The 19,486-nt window shown below is 41.2% G+C and overlaps 1 protein-coding gene across 1 annotated transcript in view; it reads left to right on the top strand.

The window, feature by feature from the left end:
* B4GALT6 (beta-1,4-galactosyltransferase 6) overlaps positions 1 to 19,486 on the top strand; it is a 71,778-nt gene that overhangs the window by 3,709 nt on the left and 48,583 nt on the right. The window contains exon 2 of the mRNA XM_004606042.2: positions 17,248 to 17,364. Within this exon, the coding sequence (XP_004606099.1) occupies positions 17,248 to 17,364 (117 nt within the window). The remainder of the gene's footprint in view (positions 1 to 17,247; positions 17,365 to 19,486) is intronic.

The following is a 19,486-nucleotide window of genomic DNA, read 5'->3' as shown; positions in this document are numbered from 1 at the left end:
TGCCAAAATGGGATGAGCACCATGAAAGAGCTCTGGCAAATCCATGGAAATCATGCACTGATTACTGAAGCAGATGAAGAATTTTCAGGGTGGGTGGTGATTGGAAAGGCCCATGGAAGATGGAATAGGATTTCTCTGTTGATCTTGAAGAAGCCAAAGGATTCTAGTTGAGAGGGAGCAGTGGAGCAAAGATGGGCTACAGAAAATAAGAGTATTTCCATCTGGTTGCGATATAGGGTATGGGAAGACAGAGGCACTAGACTGAAGGACTCTTGGAGTTTCCCTGCACAGCCTCAGATTCCTGGCAGAGTGAAAATAATGGCCTTGGCTCCCTCAGTTTGACCAAAACACTGTCCATGATTAGGAAGGAAGTTGATGTCCCTGTGAGCTCATGGGCAATATTGTGGGGAAGACTTCCTGAGCACATACTTCATACATAACACATACACAACTTCCCGGAGCACTACTTCAGTCCAAATTACTCAGCAGAGGTCCTGACCTTGCTGCTGACAGGCGGTTTTTTTCTTTGAGTCGAGGTGGAATCTGGTTGGGCCACTTTGGTGAATTCCTGTGTGCTTTGAGGGATTTCCTGGCCTAGTGTTGTGTTATTTGGTGCCCCCAGGGTTTCCCCCCACCCTCTGCTCGGTTTGATGGTGATGGAGGTCAGAAAGGGCTCTAAGTGCCAGCTTCTGAGTTGTTAGAGCAGGTTGCTTACACAGGACCTTCCTGAGATCTTGGCTTCCTGAGGACCTTCTCTTGGCTGGGACTCTAGCTCCCTGCAGTGTTTCGAGCCCCTGCTTTGTGTTGCAGAGGTCCTGTTGGCATTCTTACCCACACCTCTGATCTGCATGGCTCTTTACACAGGTGGTTTTGATTTGGGTTCTGGTTTGGTAAGTCTGAAGTTCCCGGTTTGTCTTGTACAGGGCCTCCAGCCTTGAGTTGGGCTGCAAGGCAGCTGTCCCATGAAAGGGGCTCATTTACTGAAGGTAGGGGATGAAGTGAAGGGGAAAGAGGACTCAAAGGAACAGGGCAAACAGGGAAGACCAGAGCTAAGGGGGAATCACAGGAGTGAGGAACGAATGTGAAGATTTCATTAGCAGAACCAGTTACAGTATGTGATCTGGGAGAATGCTGTTTACTTATTTGTACAGAATATTCATCTGTGCAAAGCACTGTGCTACAGCATCAGACAGGATCCACATGGTTCCTGGCTTTGTAGAGGATATAGCCAGAGGAATGTGCTCAGTTGAGGCACTCATCTAGAATAGCGTGTGAAATACAGCATGCTGTGGAGGGGGAGGTGGTGAGGACTGTCAAATGCTTTCATTTGAAGAGGAGAAAGATTAAGTGAGGCCAGGGTTAGGTAATTAGAGGGTTGGCTTGGGGAAAAGTGCTTTGGGTGGGAATAGGATATTTGAAGTCTGATGGAGAGAAATGGTAACATGAAGAAATGTGAGTGGAACATAGACATGGAAGGGAGTATGGACTGAAGCTAGAGACATAAATAAGTTTGGGTCATAGAGGTCATACAGAGTGGGATTTTTGAGAATGACCGTTAGTCTGAGGAAATAGTCTAACTGATGGGCTAGAAGTGGGATCAGATTTTTATTTCAGAGATATTTAGGCTGTTCTGATGTGAATGGAATTAGAAGAGTGGGGCCCATGAGATCGGTAAATAATTTTAGAGATGAAGACATGCCCAGTTCTTGGTAGGTTGTTGGGTGGAGACTCCCTCACTTGTTGGCACACTGGCCTGTTCACAGCCCATGACTCTCACCCCCTTTTCCTCGTCGCGAGAGTCGGTAGGTCAGCCCATGCTGTGGGGCGGGGAGGCTTGCTCGCGCACAGTGCCACCGTCAGGTTGTCATTCTCGAGCGGCATCTCTAACTCAGCTCTATCATTTCTGCTTAAATAAGTCTAAATCTGATGACCTGGCAAAAATCAGGTAATTTTGAAGGGAAATGGATTCATTGACATGTATCATTCTTCCCATCATAATTTTTCTTTTCTTTTTAGACAACGTGGGTCTACAAGCACATCGATATTTATATTTTTAAGGCCATGCCTGCCACTGAAGTGCCATTATCTCTCCATCATAGTCCCCTGGCAACTTGCAGCCAGTTCTGCCCACTTTGGTAACCTCAGTTTTGTGGTCAGAGTGTAAGGGTTGGTTTTCACTGGACATTATCTGACCCCTTGCACTGTTTCTTTAAATATTGCCTCTGAGTGAGATTGTCTCATATTTATCTTTCCTGTTTATTTTGATTAGCCTGACATCCTCTAGTTCCAACTCTGTTGTAGCTAAAGGTATGGTTTCTTCTTGTGACTGAGTAACATTCCATCTCTTCCTGATTCTTTCATGACTAGATTTGAGCTGTATTAAACAACATAGCGGAATGAGTTAGTGATGAATTCATTCTGCAGCAGAGTTTGTCATTACTGCCTTTAAATGTTTATGAAAGGTAAAAATAGCCATGTCTATGGAGAATTTTAAAGGAGAAACCCTTAATTTAGATTTGTCATCTGTGTCTGTGTAGGTATTCCAAGTACTATTTGAAATTTGGGATGGGAATAGCACTGTAGCACTGTCATCCCGTTCATCGATTTGCTTGAGAGGGCACCAGTAATGTCTCCATTGTGAGACTTGTTGTTACTGTTTTTGGCCATGGGTAGCTTGCCGGGTTCTCTGAGAGGGATGGAGGAATCGGACCTGGGTTGGCCATGTGCAAGGCAAATGCCCTACCCGCTGTGCTATAGAGTGGATTATTGTCAATAATTAGGTTGAATAATTAGGTTAAATAATTACAGTAAATAGGTTGAATATTTTCCTAACCAATTGTGTGACCAGCTCATTTATTAGGATATTCCACAAGACTTCTCAGGTGACTTTTGTTTGTAGGCCTTGGCCTCTGGGTGTCTCAGCTGGGTGTCTCATACCCTTTTCCTTCTCAGAGCCTCTCTCCTATTTGCTTCTCTGGCCAAACCTCCACGCCTATGGGAATCTTATCGACAGAATTCTTGGTGTGTCTCTGGCAGTAAAGAAGCCTGGCGGGCGAAGAAGCCCCAAAGTGGGTACCACTTTGTGCAGTGTTGAAGCTTCACAAGGTGTCTCAGCCCTACCTCGATCCCCTACTGGGAGGACCATTTTGGGGTAGAGAGACCTGCAGAGACAGACACTCAGATTCCCTTGCCAGAAGTCTTGTTGGTAGAACAGCTGGAGGAGGTGCTGTTTGGAAGATAACCCAGCATTGTTCCTGAGTTAAAGAAACGCATCAGCATTGCCCTGAAAATGGAAGCTTTATGGGGAAATGGGTGTTCTCTTTTCTTCAGCTAAAAGGATATATCCTATTAATGAGCGCTGAAACTATTCAGGGTAGCCTTAGCGAGCAGCGAGACAGATTGGGGGGACCATTGCCAACAAACCAAACGATTCGAACTGAGCTGTGAACAGTGAGATAGGGGGGCTCCCAAGCACTCCTTGCAGTATGTTTTCAAGCTGGGGGATTGGTCCATGGGGTCCTACTTAGGCTGGGGCTCGTGCTGTGCTTGGGTGGCTTAAACTTGGTGACGCGGTGCAGTGCTTCTAATGCGCACTCAGACCATGAGACACCCCGACTCACACATCCAGGGGCCAGACTTGTCCTCCTCCAGCCCTCCTTCTGCCCACACAGCTTTCTGTGACTCCCTTTCCCAGCTGCCTTTCACGTTTGTCTTCACCTAACGAATAGTGTGCCAGGCGGGTGGGAGGCTGCTGGTGAGTGCAGAGAGGTAGACTGCAGAGGGAAACGTGCGTTTCCTCGCTCATGGGGGGCTTTTTGGAGGTGCCAGAGAGCTCTGTGGGCTCTGTATGTTTTCAGTATGTTCCTGGTCAGTTTTCCTCGCTACCATGCATGGATCACGTGACTCTTGTCACCACTGCCTCACGCAGACTGCAGTGAGTTTAGTCACAGCTGCCTGCCCTGTCCTCCCACTTTTTTTTTTTTTTTAAATTCTTGGAAAGCAGAGTGATTTGATGTTGAAAGACCTTTTCTTTCCATGTTTGCTTTTATCAGGACAATAAGGAGAATAATGGGCAGGTAATATTGTGATTCAGGTTGAACATTGGTCAATTGAAAGTTTTTCTGAGAATTTCAGTAATACCATTGTATTAGGAAAACTAAGAATATAACTACTGATAAACATCTTTTTAGCTATCTGTCCTATATTAAACAAAGAGAATTTTTGTTATATTTTAGCCAATCTTTGCCAAATCCTGTTTTCACCATGAACAAGTGTGCCTATGAAACATAATGAATCAACCTGGCACAATAGAAGATTTAGGAAGTACAGAAAAAACTGGGTTCTGTAGTATTTTTACTTAAATGTTTTTGGTTCACTGGAGAATTTCAGATAGCACCCAGTCTTTTCTGTACTTCCTAAATCTTCTATTGTGCCAGGTTGATTCATTATGTTTCATAGGCACACTTGTTCATGGTGAAAACAGGATCTGGCAGAGATTGGCTAAAATATAACAAAAATTCTCTTTGTTTAATATAGGACAGATAGCTAAAAAGATGTTTATCAGTAGTTATATTTTTGGCAGTGAGGGAAAGCAAAATATTTAGAAAAAACATACTTAGTCATTTTAAATATTAAATTTATAATTAACTTTCATTGGAGGGGTAATCTGGCTTTTTGCATCTATCTTTGTTTTCATGATTCTTTACTCAAGTAGTAAAAATCTTTGTTTTTTATTTTTATTTTTTTGTTCATTGAAGATGAACAGATTATTCTATTTGAATGAATTGGGCATAACTTTAAAAGCTCTAAAAGAATGCTTTTTTTATGAAAGGAAAAGTCTACTTTTTTTGTTATAAATGTTATTAGATTTAGTGAGTACTAACAATGCTCTTAAATATGAGTTCTGCATCAATACGCTTATTTTCCAGGTCTTATCACCAGGCATTCCGATTCTAATTCATTTTGAATACAGAACTCTGGGTAATTTTGGATTCTGAGAATATTCTTATTAATATTCCAAATAGTGTTTGGGAAATGTTGGGTGTTAAACAGCTCTACTTTTTCTAAATTGACTATTTTATATAATATGATCTTTTACTGAGCTATTCTGAGCTTTTGTAAACCAGATTACCTTGTTTATAGTAGTGTTTTCCTGGAAACAGAGGTGACGCTAATGGTGCAGAGTTTTTTTTTTTTTTTCTAATGGTGGAGAGTTTTTCCCTCCATAATGGACACGAACTTAGTGGACAGACTGTTTGAAACAAGCAGTATCTTGTTCTCATGAGTCTTCAGTGGCTACAAGGTCGCTATAGGTCTTCCTATATTTGTTTGTGCTTTTAAATATTGGAAAGATACATTGTATCTCAGGTACAAGATCAATAAAAGTTACTAAGGCAGATTGGTCAGGGAAAGTAATCCCCCTTCTGTTGCTCCTGTTGGATTGAGCAGCCATCACATACAGGTTGTAATGCTCATAAGAGTTGCTGTAGTGCTCACATAGGTGCTTTCCTACACTGGTACTTTTTTGGTAGGGGAGGAAGTTTTGGGCCACACCTGGCAGTGCTCAGGGCTTATTCCTGGCCTATATGTGGTGCTGGAAATAGAACCAGGGTTGGCCTGTCCTGTCCCTCCAGCTCCGGAGTAGCAACTCTTTGACTTCTGTGTTTGCATATTTAAAAAAGTTTTTCCAAGTTGCAGTGCTCACCTAGAGTTGCACCATTTAGCTGTAAAGTTTGCACACATCTTGCTATTATTTGGCTGGAAATTCCTGGTAGTTCTGGGGATCCCAGAAAGCAGAACTACCAGGATTATGCTCAGTGCATTTAGAGGATCCAGAGATTGAACTCACAGCCTCTTGCAAAGCAGGCATTTTGGGAATTGCCTTATCTCCTGTTCCTAGTGGAAGTAATTTCTCAACCTCATTTTGTACATCGTTTAAGTGAAATAATGTTTTGTAGTATTTTATAGTATCTTTAAAGGAAAGTAGCATCATCAGGTTTATTACTCCAACATGCTGTCTTTGCTGTTGTTTGGGACCACATCTGGCAATGTTCAGGGCTTACTCCTGGTGTGGGCTTGGGGTACCATATAGAGTGCTGGGAATCGAATCCATGTTGGCTGCATGCAAGGCAAGCTCCCTATTTACTATCTCTCTGGCCCACATAATGTACTATCATGATTAAAACACCGCTTGTTTTATTTTTGTGTATTTGAGGTTTGCTAGGGTTCATATGACTTGACTAAAATGACTGCCTTCCTAGTAATTAAGTTAGTCACTCAGTAATTATGACTTAATATGGCTGAGTGTTTAGTTTGTCGCAGGAAGGGAAATTCCATTTTATTTTCATTTGGATTGAGTGACTTAAGGATTGAGAATTATAAGGTGTCTTTGTGAGTTTGGAAGTATGCTCTAGTTTTGGAAATTTTGGGAATTCCTGTCCCGTGCAGTGTCCTCTGCCTCTGCATGCTTTAGACACTCTCCTTTCATTAATAAGCTGCAATTGTGAAAGGTATTAATTGTGATAACACAAACTGGGAATGATTATAAGCATATAGTTCAAATAATTCTCTTTAATTTTTTTCTCATCACCATTTTTAGTGAATAGGTCCATTTTTTAATTTACCTTATGTGCTCTGAAATAATCAAATTCCAGCAATTCAGTAATGTTTCCAAGTGTGTTTGTTTATGGTTTGAACAGTTTGTCTGCAATTTCATTGTTTCCTTACTGATTAGGATTTTAAAAATCTGTTTAATTGTCTGCATCTTCCTTTCAAATTCCCTCATTTCATTCTGATTGCGTTCTTCTCCAGTACAGCTTATAATGTATGTCTTCACTTGAGTGTTGCTGCAATGCTTTTAAGAAACCACGTATTTATTTTACATGAATTAAGTAAATTAACATCACACTGCTAATAGTAATCTTGTAAGGACATACTTTTATTATATTTCTAGGTCCCAAGTCATACATTTTTAAGTTATTTTAAAAAATTTGATTTGGGGGCTCTAGAGATAGTATAGTAGGTAAAGTGCTTGCCTTGTTTTGTTCTTAATTAATTTATTTCCTTTATTGAATCACTATGAGCTACAGTTACAAAACTTTCATGTTTGATTTTCAGTTATACAATGATTGAACACGCATCCCTCCACCAGTGTACATTTTCCACCACCAGTGTCGCCTTATATGCTCTGAAATAATCAAATTTCAGCAATTCAGTAGTTTCATGCCTCCCTCCATACCCCCATCTCACCCCTCCCCCTCCAATAGCAGACGATTTCCCTCTTACTCTCTACTTAGGGGTTTTATGGTTTGCAATACAGATATTGAGAGGCCATTCATGTTTGGGCCTTTATCTACTTTCAGCACACATCTCCATTCCTGAGCAAACCTTCCAACCATCATTGTAAAGCGTTTGCCTTGTATGTGGCTGACCCAGACATGATCCATGGCATCCCATTTGGTCCCTGAAATGGTAGCTTCACTACCAGGAGTGATCCCTGAACACAATCTCAGGACTGAGCCCTAAGCACAGAAAAGTGTTACTCAAAACCAAAAAAAAAAAAAGACCAAACCAAACCAAACCAGTGCTCGTGGGACCATGTGGGGTCAGGGGTCAAACCCAAAGCATGCAAAACATGTGCGTCAGCCTGTTGCACCATCTGTCTACTCTTCTTCCATCTCTTTTTTTTCTTAAAGTATCAGCTAAGATTTAATTGCATTTGAATTGATGATCTTCTTGTTTCAAAAGCACTTCCAGCTTTTATGCAGCTTATGATTAGTCAGGATTTTAGTTTTTGAGAAAGGAATTTCTGGGCCGGAGAGATAGCACAGCGGGTAGGGTGTTTGCCTTGCACGCGGTTGACCTGGGTCCTATCCCCAGCATCCCATATGGTCCTCCAGCACTTCCAGGAGTAATTCCTGTGTGTAGAGCCAGGAGTAACCCCTGAACATCACCAGGTGTGGCCCAAAAAGCCAAAAAAGAAAAACGGAATTCCCATTGCTTTAGTATTCTTCTTCTGCTTGGTAAATGGTAGTTATTAATAGATATCTATTTAGTAAACACCTCCATCTTGAACAATTTTAGTAAGCATTGAGAAAGTAAAATTTTATTTATTTATTTATTTATTTATTTGGTTTTTGGGGCCATCCCATAGAACCTCAGGGTTTACTCCTGGCTCTGCACTCAGGCATCACTTCTGGCAGGGCTTGGGGAAACCGTACATGGGCTGCTGGGATCAAACCTGGATAGCGCACCTGTGAGGCAAGTGCCTTACTTACTCTACTCTAGCTCCGGCTGCCCCTTCACACGTGTGTTTTAAATAACAATAGAAATTTGTTTTTGTCCAGTATTTAAGCACAAGTAATATCCAGAAATAATGTAAAACTGTGGAACTGCAAAGTGGCAGTGGAAAAGCTCCTCTTATAAAGAATATCTTGTTTTTAGTGACCACTTGAGAAAACTTGAGTTGTTGATTAGCCTGTGGAATAGATCTGTACTGTAATCACTGTACTCACAGTTGTTGGAAAGGGATGCTGAACACGGTTCTCTTTCACTCAGTCTCTGTGTTTGTTAGACTGCCCATGACTTAATTGTTTTTTTTTTTTGTTTGTTTGTTTTTGCTTTTTTTGTGATCACACCCAGTGATGCACAGGGGTTACTCCTGGTTCTGCACTCAGGAATTACTCCTGGTGGTGCTCAGGGGACCATATGGGATGCTGGGATTCGAACCCAGGTCGGCCGTGTGCAAGGCAAACGCCCTCCCCGCTGTGCTATCGCTCCAGCCCCTGCCCATGACTTATTTGGAGTTAAGGTTTCGGGAGGATATAGGTTGGTAATTGTTTGCACTCTAGTTTTGATTGAACCTATATCTGGTTTTAATTTATTATCACCACTGTGAGCTACTTTTCTTAAATGGTACTTTGGCATAAAGGGTATTCTTGTTTTATGCTAGACTCAGCTTAGAAGTTTGTTTGTTTTTAACCCAAGCAGTACTTTTCTCCTAGGCAAGTAATGAGCTTCATTTCACATATAGTGTTGGTTCAATAATATTGGAAATAGTTTATTTAGTTTCAATGATCTGGGAGGAATAATTTCTGGGAATTTGTTGAACAAATGAATATATGTGAAAAAAACTTCATTGTAAAAAAAGTATTAATTTAAATTATTATTATTATTATTATTATTTTTAGAAAATTGAGGATTAAAGAGATAAATCGGTGGGCTGGAATGCATGCTTTGCCTGCTGAAGGCTGAGTTTGATCTATGGCACATCATGGTCCCCTGAGCACTGTCCTGAACTCAGAAAAAAGATCTTTTTTAATTGCTGTAACAACGGCTTACAGCAGTGTAAATGTTTACATTTTAGGTGTACATTACTACGATATCATATCCACAACCAAAGTGTCAGTATCTTTCCCTTATCCATAGGTTCTTTCTTGTTTAAATATTTTATTGATAGTGTTCGTTTACAAGGCTTCATAAGTTTTAGGCATATGCTTTCTTCCATATACAACTCTTCAAGTGCATCTCACACCTTCTGAAGTGCCACTATCCTCTACACCTTAGACCACTGGGCCCCATTTAATCTCCCTCCTTTCTTCCCCTCTGGTTACCTGAGTTCTGTAGACTCAAGGATTTTATTTTCCTTTAGCTTTGTCTTCTTTTCCTTTGATTTTTAAAAAATATTCCATATATGTATGAAATCAGGTGGTTTGTTTTCTTTCTCCTTCCTACTTATTTTTCATGGCATGACCTTTTAGTCCCATTTATGTTGTGTAGCAAAAGGCAAGATATAATCTTTTCTTGGGGTTGGAGTGATAGCATAGCGGGGAGGGTGTTTGCCTTGCATGCGGCTGACCCGGGTTCGATTCCCAGCATCCCATATGGTCCCCTGAGCACCGCCAGGAGTAATTCTTGAGTGCATGAGCCAGGAGTAATCCCTGTGCATCGCTGGGTATGACCCAAAAAAGCAAAAAAATTTAAAAAGTAAAAAAAAATCTTACAGCTGAGCAGTTTTCTTGTGTGTGTGTGTGTGTATGTGTGTGTATGTGTATATATACACACACACGCGTGTGTGTGTGTGTGTGTGTGTGTGTGGTCCACAGCATCATTTTCTACTCATCTATGTTGAGCACTTGCATTGGTTGCATGTTGCTATTGTAAACAGTTCTGCCATGAACATAGGTGTGCCTATATTTTTTGAATTAGTATTTTGTTTGAGGATAGAGCCCTAGGAAAGAAAACTCTTGAATCATACAGTAGATCTTTATTTAATATTTAGAAAAATCCCTATAGTGTATTCTGTTTGTTTTAGGGACACACCTGGTGGTGCTCAGGGATTACTCCTGGCTCTGTGCTCATTGATTACCCTCAGCAGAACTCTGTGAACCATATGTGGTGCCAGGGGCAAGACCAGCACCTTACCCCCTGTCCTGTTGCTCTGGTCTCTCCACAGTTTTCCATAGAGGTAGTACCTGTGTCCATCCTGCCTGTACTGCCAACAGTCTAGTTAATTTTCACTTCTGGCTAATTTCTGGTTCCCTCTCTGACTAGCTTTTTCACACATTGTGCACATTGTCTGTTACTGCTTACTGTCCATTGTGTTATTCTCTGGATATGCTATGTACCAGTGCTCTTCAGAGCCTCTGCTTATCCTGTTCCATGAAAATGCTCTTCTCTTACTTTAGTTGTCGTATATTTGGCCTTTCTTTCCTGTATGCATGCTACAGTCTTGCTTTTGTTTCTCCTGATCCAGATCAACTTCCGTGACCTTGCTTTTTTATATTTTCTGGAATGTGACTGCCTTCAACTTGTCATCATCCAGTTTTTTTTCTTTTATCCAATTATTATCCAAAATATTATCCAATATTTTATCCAAAATATTATCCAATATTTTCCTTTTGTTTCCATTGTTTCTTAAAGAGTAATAGTGCTCTCATAATAGCATTTTAATTCTTCCATTTTATTTATTTTGTTTTTATTGGGGCCACATCCACTGACGTATCCAGTCCTGGCTTTGTTCAGGGATTACTCCTGCCGTGCTCAGGGATCACTCCTGCAATGCTCAGCATATGCAGTGGTAGGTATGGAACCTGAGCTGCATACAAGGCAAGCGTGTACTCTCTCTAGCCCCAATTGTATGTTTTTTTGTTGTTGTTTTGGGGGCCACACTAGGTGGTGCTCAGGGTTTATTTACTCCTCTCTGTGTGCCAAGGGATCACTTCTGGCAGGCTCAGGGGACCATATGGGATGCTGGGGATGAACCCAGGTCTACCACATGCAAGGCAAGCCCTCTCCCCTTGGTACTGCTCTCACCCCTCCTGCAGTTGCTTTATTTTGAAGGCTAAAAGGTATCTGGGAAAGAACAATTGCCAGAGTTGTAGCTCCACCACCTGCTAAGATCACTGTGTAATTTAAACAAGTTAATCTTTTCTGTGCCTTACTTCCTTTATCTGTAACATGGGGATATTCCTAATACCTCTTAGGGCTACTTGTAGGCTTTGCATTAGTTTGGACATCCAACAGCCTGGCCAACGTTTTGTGCTGCTAAGTGTTAGCTTTTTATTTTGTAATTGTTTTCCAATTTTTCTTCAGAGCCTGTCAACAGAGGCCATACTACTCTCTTCTTTACATGAGCTTCTTCAGCCTACTGAAACTCAGATCGTGTCATTCTGAGGGTGTCTTTGTCTTTGTTTTCTTTTGTCTTTTGCTCTATTCTGTGCATCTGTACTTCACATTTTTTCCTGTTTTGTAGATTTTTCCCCACTCTGGTAATTCATTCCTGTGGACTCAACTTTCTTTTCTATGATTAAATATTATCATATTGTATTTCTGGTTCCTCTTTGTCAATTCCAGTTTGTTTCTTTCATGTAACATTGTCACTGTCCTCTAGCACTGTGATCCTGTTGCTCATCTATTTGCTTGAGCGGGCACCAGTAATGTCTCCATTGTGAGACTTGTTGTTACTGTTTTTGGCATACTGAATACACCACGGGTAGCTTGCCAGGCTCTGTCGTGCGGGTGGGATACTCTCGGTAGCTCGCCGGGCTCTCCGAGAGGGATGGAGGAATCAAACCAGGTTGGCTGCGTGCAAGGCAAATGCCCTACCCACTGTGCTATCGCTCCAGTGCTGTTTCTTTTATAAAAAAAATTTTAATGGAAAACCCCCCCTTTAATTTGGGGGTGTGTAGGAGCCATACCGAGCTACTCTGAGGTTTTACTCTTGTATTTCTGCTCACGTCTTACTCCTGGAAGTGTTCTGGAGACTCATGCCAAGGACTGAACTGGGGTCAGCCGCACACGAGCCAGAGCTCTCGCCTATATACTGTCCAAGACCCCCATAGCCTTACTTACTTTCTATTTACACACTGTGATTGACACTGGCATTAATGTTTTGGGACTAGAATATCTCTGTGCCATGCACTCCATCAGAGTGCCAGTATTCCTGCCCCAGTATCTCTTGGTCCCTTCTTGTTCTCTCTCACTCCTCGCAGCTGACTCTCAGGGTCTGATACCACTGACTCTTACTTATTCCATTACTCCATCTCTCTATAATCCATATATCAGCAAGATCATTCCACAGCCTGCATTTTCAACTGTGTGCCAAAGTGCTGGCCCAATACAATCTCCCTTTCAAAATCAGCTCTTGGCTTGTCTTTTGTCAGAGGACCTGAAGATTGTCACTGTGTGTCGTAAGTTTAGGAATAAGGGTATCAGCATCAGCATCCTGATAATCACGAGAGACAGCCAAACCCAAGAAATCTTTCCAGATCTCTGCAGACTGGAGGACTTCCCGTCACTTGTTCTTTGTTTTTGTTTGTTTGCTTGTTTGCTTGTTTTGACCTCACCTGATAGTGCTCAGGGCTTACCCCTGGCTCAGCACTCAAGGATCACTTCTGGTGGGCTTAGGGCAGGGGTGGGGTGTGTGTGGGAGGAGTCAAACCTGGGTTGGCCATGTATAAGGCAAATGCCCAACCTTTTTCTTTCCACAAACGTAGGCAAGGTACCTAGAAGCTGTTATAAACTGTTGAGGTTTTTCTTTTTTCTTTCTTTGTGTGTGTGTGTGTGTGTGTGTATTTTGCATGGTGCTGAGGATCAAAACCAGGACCCCACACATACACGCACGTATTCTACTGCAGAGTTACGTACCTTGCCCCTGTAAAGTTTTTAATTTTGAAGTTTTTTTTTTTTAAGATGGTATAATTTTTTTCCTCGGAAATGAGTACAGTAAGTTAAATTTATGTCTCATAATGCAGAGGCAAGTAGCAAATTAACAAAATTAGAAATTACATGGTATGATTTTAATTTAAATGTGTCTGTGGCCATGTGGTACCTGGGATCAAACTCGGGACCTTGCGTATTTTAGATTTGTTGCTAAGCGCTTAAACCACATCCCTGGCTCAAGTGATAGTAATTTTTAATATATTTCTGAGTTATCTGGAGACCTGATGGCAATCCTGGGAAAGATTTCCCTGGTATTTTTTTTTTGTGGTCTCTTACAATTGGAATAAGAGTTTAGAAGTGGATTTCCTTTCATTGGCTAGCCTATAAAATGTTACATTTTATATCTTTACTTTGTATTTTCTGGGGTAGGGGCCAGGGTAATATTTGGCTGACGGGACTGGACAGTTCAATGCTCAGGCCCAGAAATGCGGTGCTATTTGGACGGTCATTGCTGGGGCTCCAGATCATTATATTTTTATTAACAGAAATTAGCAGGAATATAGTTATATAAGTGCACATTAATGTAGTTTTATGATGTTTATAAATTAGACATTTGGAAGCATTTTCATGGTAGTTTAAGTGTGTGCCTTGTAATACTTTGTTTGACACTTAGCTTTATTTTCTTACGAACAATGATGCCACTTAAACAGTTTCATTCCCTAATGGGTTATGGTCTTTAGGGACAAAACCCAGGAGGACTGTTAACCTAAGGAATGTAATTCAATTAGCTATACATGATTTAAAACAAACTAGTTATTCCATTGGAGAGCTTAGTATCTTGGTTTCCTTACTTTTTTTTCTCCAGCTAATGAATAGTAATTTCTTTAGGTAAATGGTTCATCTTTGTCTCAGGTGCCTTCAAATAACACTCTGCACCTTTAAAAAATGTTTTGGGTCGGAGGAATATCTTGCCTTGCACAGGGTCAACCTGGTTTCGATCCTGGGGGATCCACCTCTGGTCCTCTTGATGTCGGTGGGCCCCACGGGTGACTTCCGTGAAGCAGGGAGGAGAAAGACGTCACTTTCTCCCCAGCCACCTCTACCACCCGGGACCCGGAGTTACTGGGTTCTTGTCTTCGCTCGCGGAAAAGAATTTCAGGAGTAGACAAGCAGTGAAGTAACAGATTTTATTTAGAGGTTTCTGAGGGAAGGAGGAAGGGATAAGTGGAAAGGAAATAAACAGTAGGAATAACGTGCTCAAGAGAGAACTCGGGCTTCTCCAAGGGTGGAGGAGGCTCTACACACATCCTAGCACTGGACATGAAAGCATGAAAGTACACATCTCAAGGGGGGAGATGCGGGCGACACATGTGCTCAGGCACCACATGTGATCGGCCACATGGGCACAAGCAGCACATGGGCTCAGGCAGCATATGCGCGCACGTCCTTTGTTCAAGGTGGCCTTTATAGGGTTTCTTCAACCTGCCCCCACGTGGGGCTTCTTCCCAGGTAAAAGTCCGTTGCTAAGGAGGTTACCAGGGAGGTTGGGAGTGGTGATGGTCTTCTTTAGGCTGGATCACATTTTAATCAGATTAAGGGAGAGGTCCATAGAATTGAGGAACTTCATGGGGAGGGGTCCAACCTCCTCAGGGTCTGCTGAAGGTCTTATCAGGTCTGTTTTCTGTATCCACAGGGTGGGTCAGTCTCAGGATTCTCCTTCCCGGAGACTATATTAATCTGTTTCATTGCCAAGGGCCTTTCCCTGTCTACCTGCCTACATCACTCTGAGCCCTCCCGGAATGATCCCTGAGCAGAGTGCCCCGAGCACCATTGGATATGCCTCTCCTTTCCCCCCCCCAAAAAAAAATCTAAAACAAAACCCAAAATTTTGTTTCCTTATCTTTGGAAAAATCTTAAGGAAAATTGACAATTCTTTTCTACTCCAGATCTTTTCCTTTGATAATTTAAATTTTATTTGGTTTGAGGATGTCAAACAGTTTTCTTTATGTGAGTGGGTGTGTGACTTAGAAGTAAAAGCTATCTCTGGGTTTTGAAAAAGGCCGTTTCCAGGACTGACGGTTGCATGACTTTCCTCTGCCGTGTGTGTCCTTGCCTAGGTCACGGTTGTTTCCAAGGGCTGGCAAGGCCTCAGGCCACGCCTTGGCTTCCTTAACCCTTGACTCAGGCCTTCTGCTTTACAACCCAGCTAGCATTCTGTCTTCTGTTGACAGTCTGGTGCAGAACAAATAGCAGAAGATAATTATATTACCGGTAACACATCTCATACATAACTTTAAGATGTCATAAACATTTAAGAAGTGTTGTAAGCCAATTGGCTTGAGTAGTTCACTTGATGTTTTTTTTTTTTTTTCCTCTTGTTTCAGTTGAGTTTTAGATCTTGGTTAAGGCAGAATGGCCAGTGTTAATTTGACTTTTTTGGAATATTTCCCCCACATTTTTTGGTGGCTATTCTTTTCCTTTTATCATTTTCTTTCTTTTAAAGTTTGCTCAAGAGCAAAAATATAATGAAAGCTTATGGTATCTGTAACCCAGTGTAATGAATTCAAGCCTAAGCAAGTTAACTCTAATTATAGGACTGCTTTCTGGAGAGGATGTCGACATGGTTTTAGGAAAGATTCAGGTAAAGCTTCTGTGAAACCTGGATTTCTGTTTCTTTTTTCTTTTGCAGACTGAAGAGGAAGGGAAAAAGGTTATATTATTCTGTTTCTTCACTAATTTTATTTACTTACTGCTTATTTGTATTTTGAGCAAGTTTAAATTTACATAACAGTGGGAAGCAGCCAGTAAACTTTACATTTTATCCATATTTCTTTATCATCTCCAGGAAGTCGAAAATGGCTCAGAAATTTGATTGGCATTTAAAAATTTTTCATTCACCAACTATTTTTCAGTTATATCTGTCATTACAATGTTCATAATTTATCTTAAAGTGGAGTCATTGACAGAGCCTTGAAGCCTCTCTTGTTCTTGTGTGAATATTTGTTTTATTCTTGGAGTATTTAGAGTAGCAGGGCCTTTAGAGAGCAGTGCAGTAGTACTGCCCATTTTATTTGCCTTTTTTTTTGTTTTTTTGCAAGGTTCATACCTTGCATGCTGTGGTCTACATCTGGCTCTGTTTAGTGATTACTCCCAGTTCAGTGCTCGGGACTATGTGGTTCTGGAGACTGAACCCAGGACTCGGGCCCTTTGAGCCCTCTTTGAGACACTAATGTCTTATTTAGAGGAGGAAAGAGATTAGTGAGCTCAAGTTTGTGCTGTGCTAGGCACCTGGGGACCACAGACATCTTCTGACTTTAGTTCTTTGACTCCGAGGCTTGGCAACTAAAGACCAGGATCTTTGTTATCTTTGTCAATTTACCATTCTTTTCCCAAAGGAAAAAATCAGGGGACTATTTTTGAAGCACTTACCACATAGATTTAAATTGACCCACTTGAAAATGCACATTGATTTTTATTTTGTCTGCTTTTACAATTTTGGTAGATAGATTTGTGAATAGAAAGAAGTATAACAGTTCAAGTAATTAACTGTTAGATAAGAAATGACCAAAATAGGTACAGATTCTGGATCATTCTGTGCAACTGTCTTCCTACAATCCCTATTCTATATTGAGAACTTATATAGTCCATGACAATACTTATATTAGGTATTATAGTATTTAGAATGTATTTAATATTAGATAAGGTATCCTCAATTTTGTGAAGTTTCTGGTTTGAAAGAATTAGTATAAACTTAGATTAAGTGAATTTTATAGTTATATGATTGAATACTTAAAATAAGCCATCTGAAATTTCTAAGTACATTTTTAGTCTCATTTTGAATAAAGGAGTTCATTATGATATTTTACTTTGTTCATTTAGCTTAATTCTTTAGGAATATGAACCTTAATTTATAGTTCTTTATGTTTTTTAAAAAGCACTTATAAGTTTTGACAATAGGAAGTAATCATATTTCGGTTTTTTGGGGGATATGCTAATTGCATTTATTGGATCATTTCTAATTCTCAGTATTTTCCTATATTAAAAATCACATGGAGTGAAAATTCTCTCTTCTTTTTCCTTCTCTAGCCAACACATATCTCTTCATGGTCCAAGCTCGAGGAATAATGTTGAAAGAAAATGTGAAAACAATAGGACATATGATAAGGTTGTACACAAACAAAAACTCTACCCTCAACGGTACAGGTAATCTTTTTCCTTCCTGTTTAATCACTGGTTTCTTCCAAGTTTATCTTGCTTACTTTTGTAATCTGAAAAGCAGTAAACCAAATCTCTTTAAACTTTAGTGGTTCTGTGAAAGATTAGGACAACTCTATTATAGAGAGACTTTCTCTTTATTTCTTTAAGCCAGTATTGTTGCTTATTTTAGGATATAAAAAGTCTGGTTGGTGACAGAGCTGTTGTCCAAAGGTGCTTCATAAGTCTTGGAATGTAAATGAAATAAAGTAGGAGGAACTCATTCCTTTTAAAATCTATGTAGTAGAGAAATTAATAAGGGAATGCTTGATTCACAGAAGCCACTTTGCTGTTTCTCTTTATGTTCAGTCTGTTTCCTAATCCAAATATTTGTAGAAATACATTTTGGGAGGGGGCCTCCCAGATGCTTCCCAGGAGGCCTGGGGACCCCACTGATTTGGGCCCCTGGAAGGCAGTCCAGTGCTAAGGTCTGTGGGTGAGGCACTTTAAGCCGGCTGTGCCTTGGGAGGCCACTTCTGTGGATCGAACCCAGGTCAGTGCATGCTGGACATGTGCCTTAACTCCTGACCTATCCCTTCGCCCTATTTACTGTTCTTAATTTTGGAAGATTCTCGATGATTTTACAGTCTTTCTAGGGCTTAACAGATAAATTATTTTAAATCAGAAATCTATAGCTGCTCTTGTCATTTGCTAATTTGTTCTTTGGTGGCAGAATTTTTTGTTTGTTTTTTTGGCTACTCTGAGCAGTTTTCAGGGTTTAATCCTGGCTCTGCATTCAGGAGTAACTCCTGGTAGGATCCGCTGCATGTAAGACAAACACCGTACCTATGTGCTACATGAAGTACATGTAGTGATACAGTGATCCATCACCAATCCCACCACCTCACACTAAATTCTTTTTTTTTTTTTTTTAATTTATTTATTGAATCACTGTGAGAACAGTTACAAAGCTTTCAGGATCAAGTCTCAGTCATACAGTGTTCAAACACCCATCCATTCACCAGTGCACATGTTCCACCACCAAGAACCCCAGTGTATCCTCCCTCCCACTCCCTCCCTGCCTGTGTGGCAGATGATTTTCACTTTACTCTCTCTTTACTTTGATTACATTCAATTTTCGACAGAAAACCCACTATTATTGTTTGGAGTTTTTCCCCCAACAATCAGACCTGTCGAAATGGCATCATTAGATCGTATGTTTTCTATTGCTGATAACAAAGAGCATATGATGTTGCACGGTCTCGAAAGTGGCCGCCCAGTTTGGGAATTCTGGTATTTTAGTAATTAAGTCCAGAGGTATTTCTGCCAGCAGCTGCTGCGTTCTGAGATTGGTTTGTGTGCCTCTGGGATCATGGCCATTCAGGAGCGGAGGGGCTGTTCGTGGGCGGCCGCTCGGGGTCTCATTGGGTGGGGAGCAGGGCCGGTTCTGCCCCCTGCATCGGGAGATTTTCCGAGTGCCCCATCACTTCAATCTCCTACTCTCTGTCCAATTGGCTCTGAAAGGTGGCGGTCACCATGTTGCCGCAAAGGGAAAAGGCTAAGGGACAAAAAACCCTTCCCCTCCCGGGGCTGCACAGGGCCATAGCTTAGTTCACAGTCCAGGAGTATATCTGCCAGCAGCCGCTGCGTTCCTAGATTGGTTTCTGTGCCTCTGGGATAATGGCCGCTCAGGGGTGGGGGAGCCGTTCCTGAGTGGCTTTTTGTACATCAGGAAAAGTTTGGAGAAATAGTCCCAGCCCCACATACCGGAGCCATGTTAGTAGAAGCTCTGTCGCCTGGACTCCATCTGGAGAAGGTTGGGAGGCTCACCTTCTCCGTTTGGGGTGTCCCGGTGTTGTCTGCCTGGTCTGGGGTTCCGGAGCATTCAATAATTGAACATTATTGAATCTAAAGAGGCTTTAAGAAATTAAGCCTCTTCAATCTCAGGTAGATACAGACATATATATATATATGCATATATCTATATGTATCTTTGTATCTGTATCTATATATAAGCACACAAAGCTCAACCTTTCACAACATATTAGTAATCTCTTATAGAAGGACTTAATGACTCCAGGGTGAAATACAACAATCTTCATCACATACTTTCCTCCAAGGAAACTTTTTT

The sequence above is a fragment of the Sorex araneus genome, chromosome 2 (genome assembly GCF_027595985.1).
Source record: "Sorex araneus isolate mSorAra2 chromosome 2, mSorAra2.pri, whole genome shotgun sequence".
NCBI classification, from domain to species: domain Eukaryota; kingdom Metazoa; phylum Chordata; class Mammalia; order Eulipotyphla; family Soricidae; genus Sorex; species Sorex araneus.
This window is presented reverse-complemented; position numbering and strand designations above follow the sequence as displayed.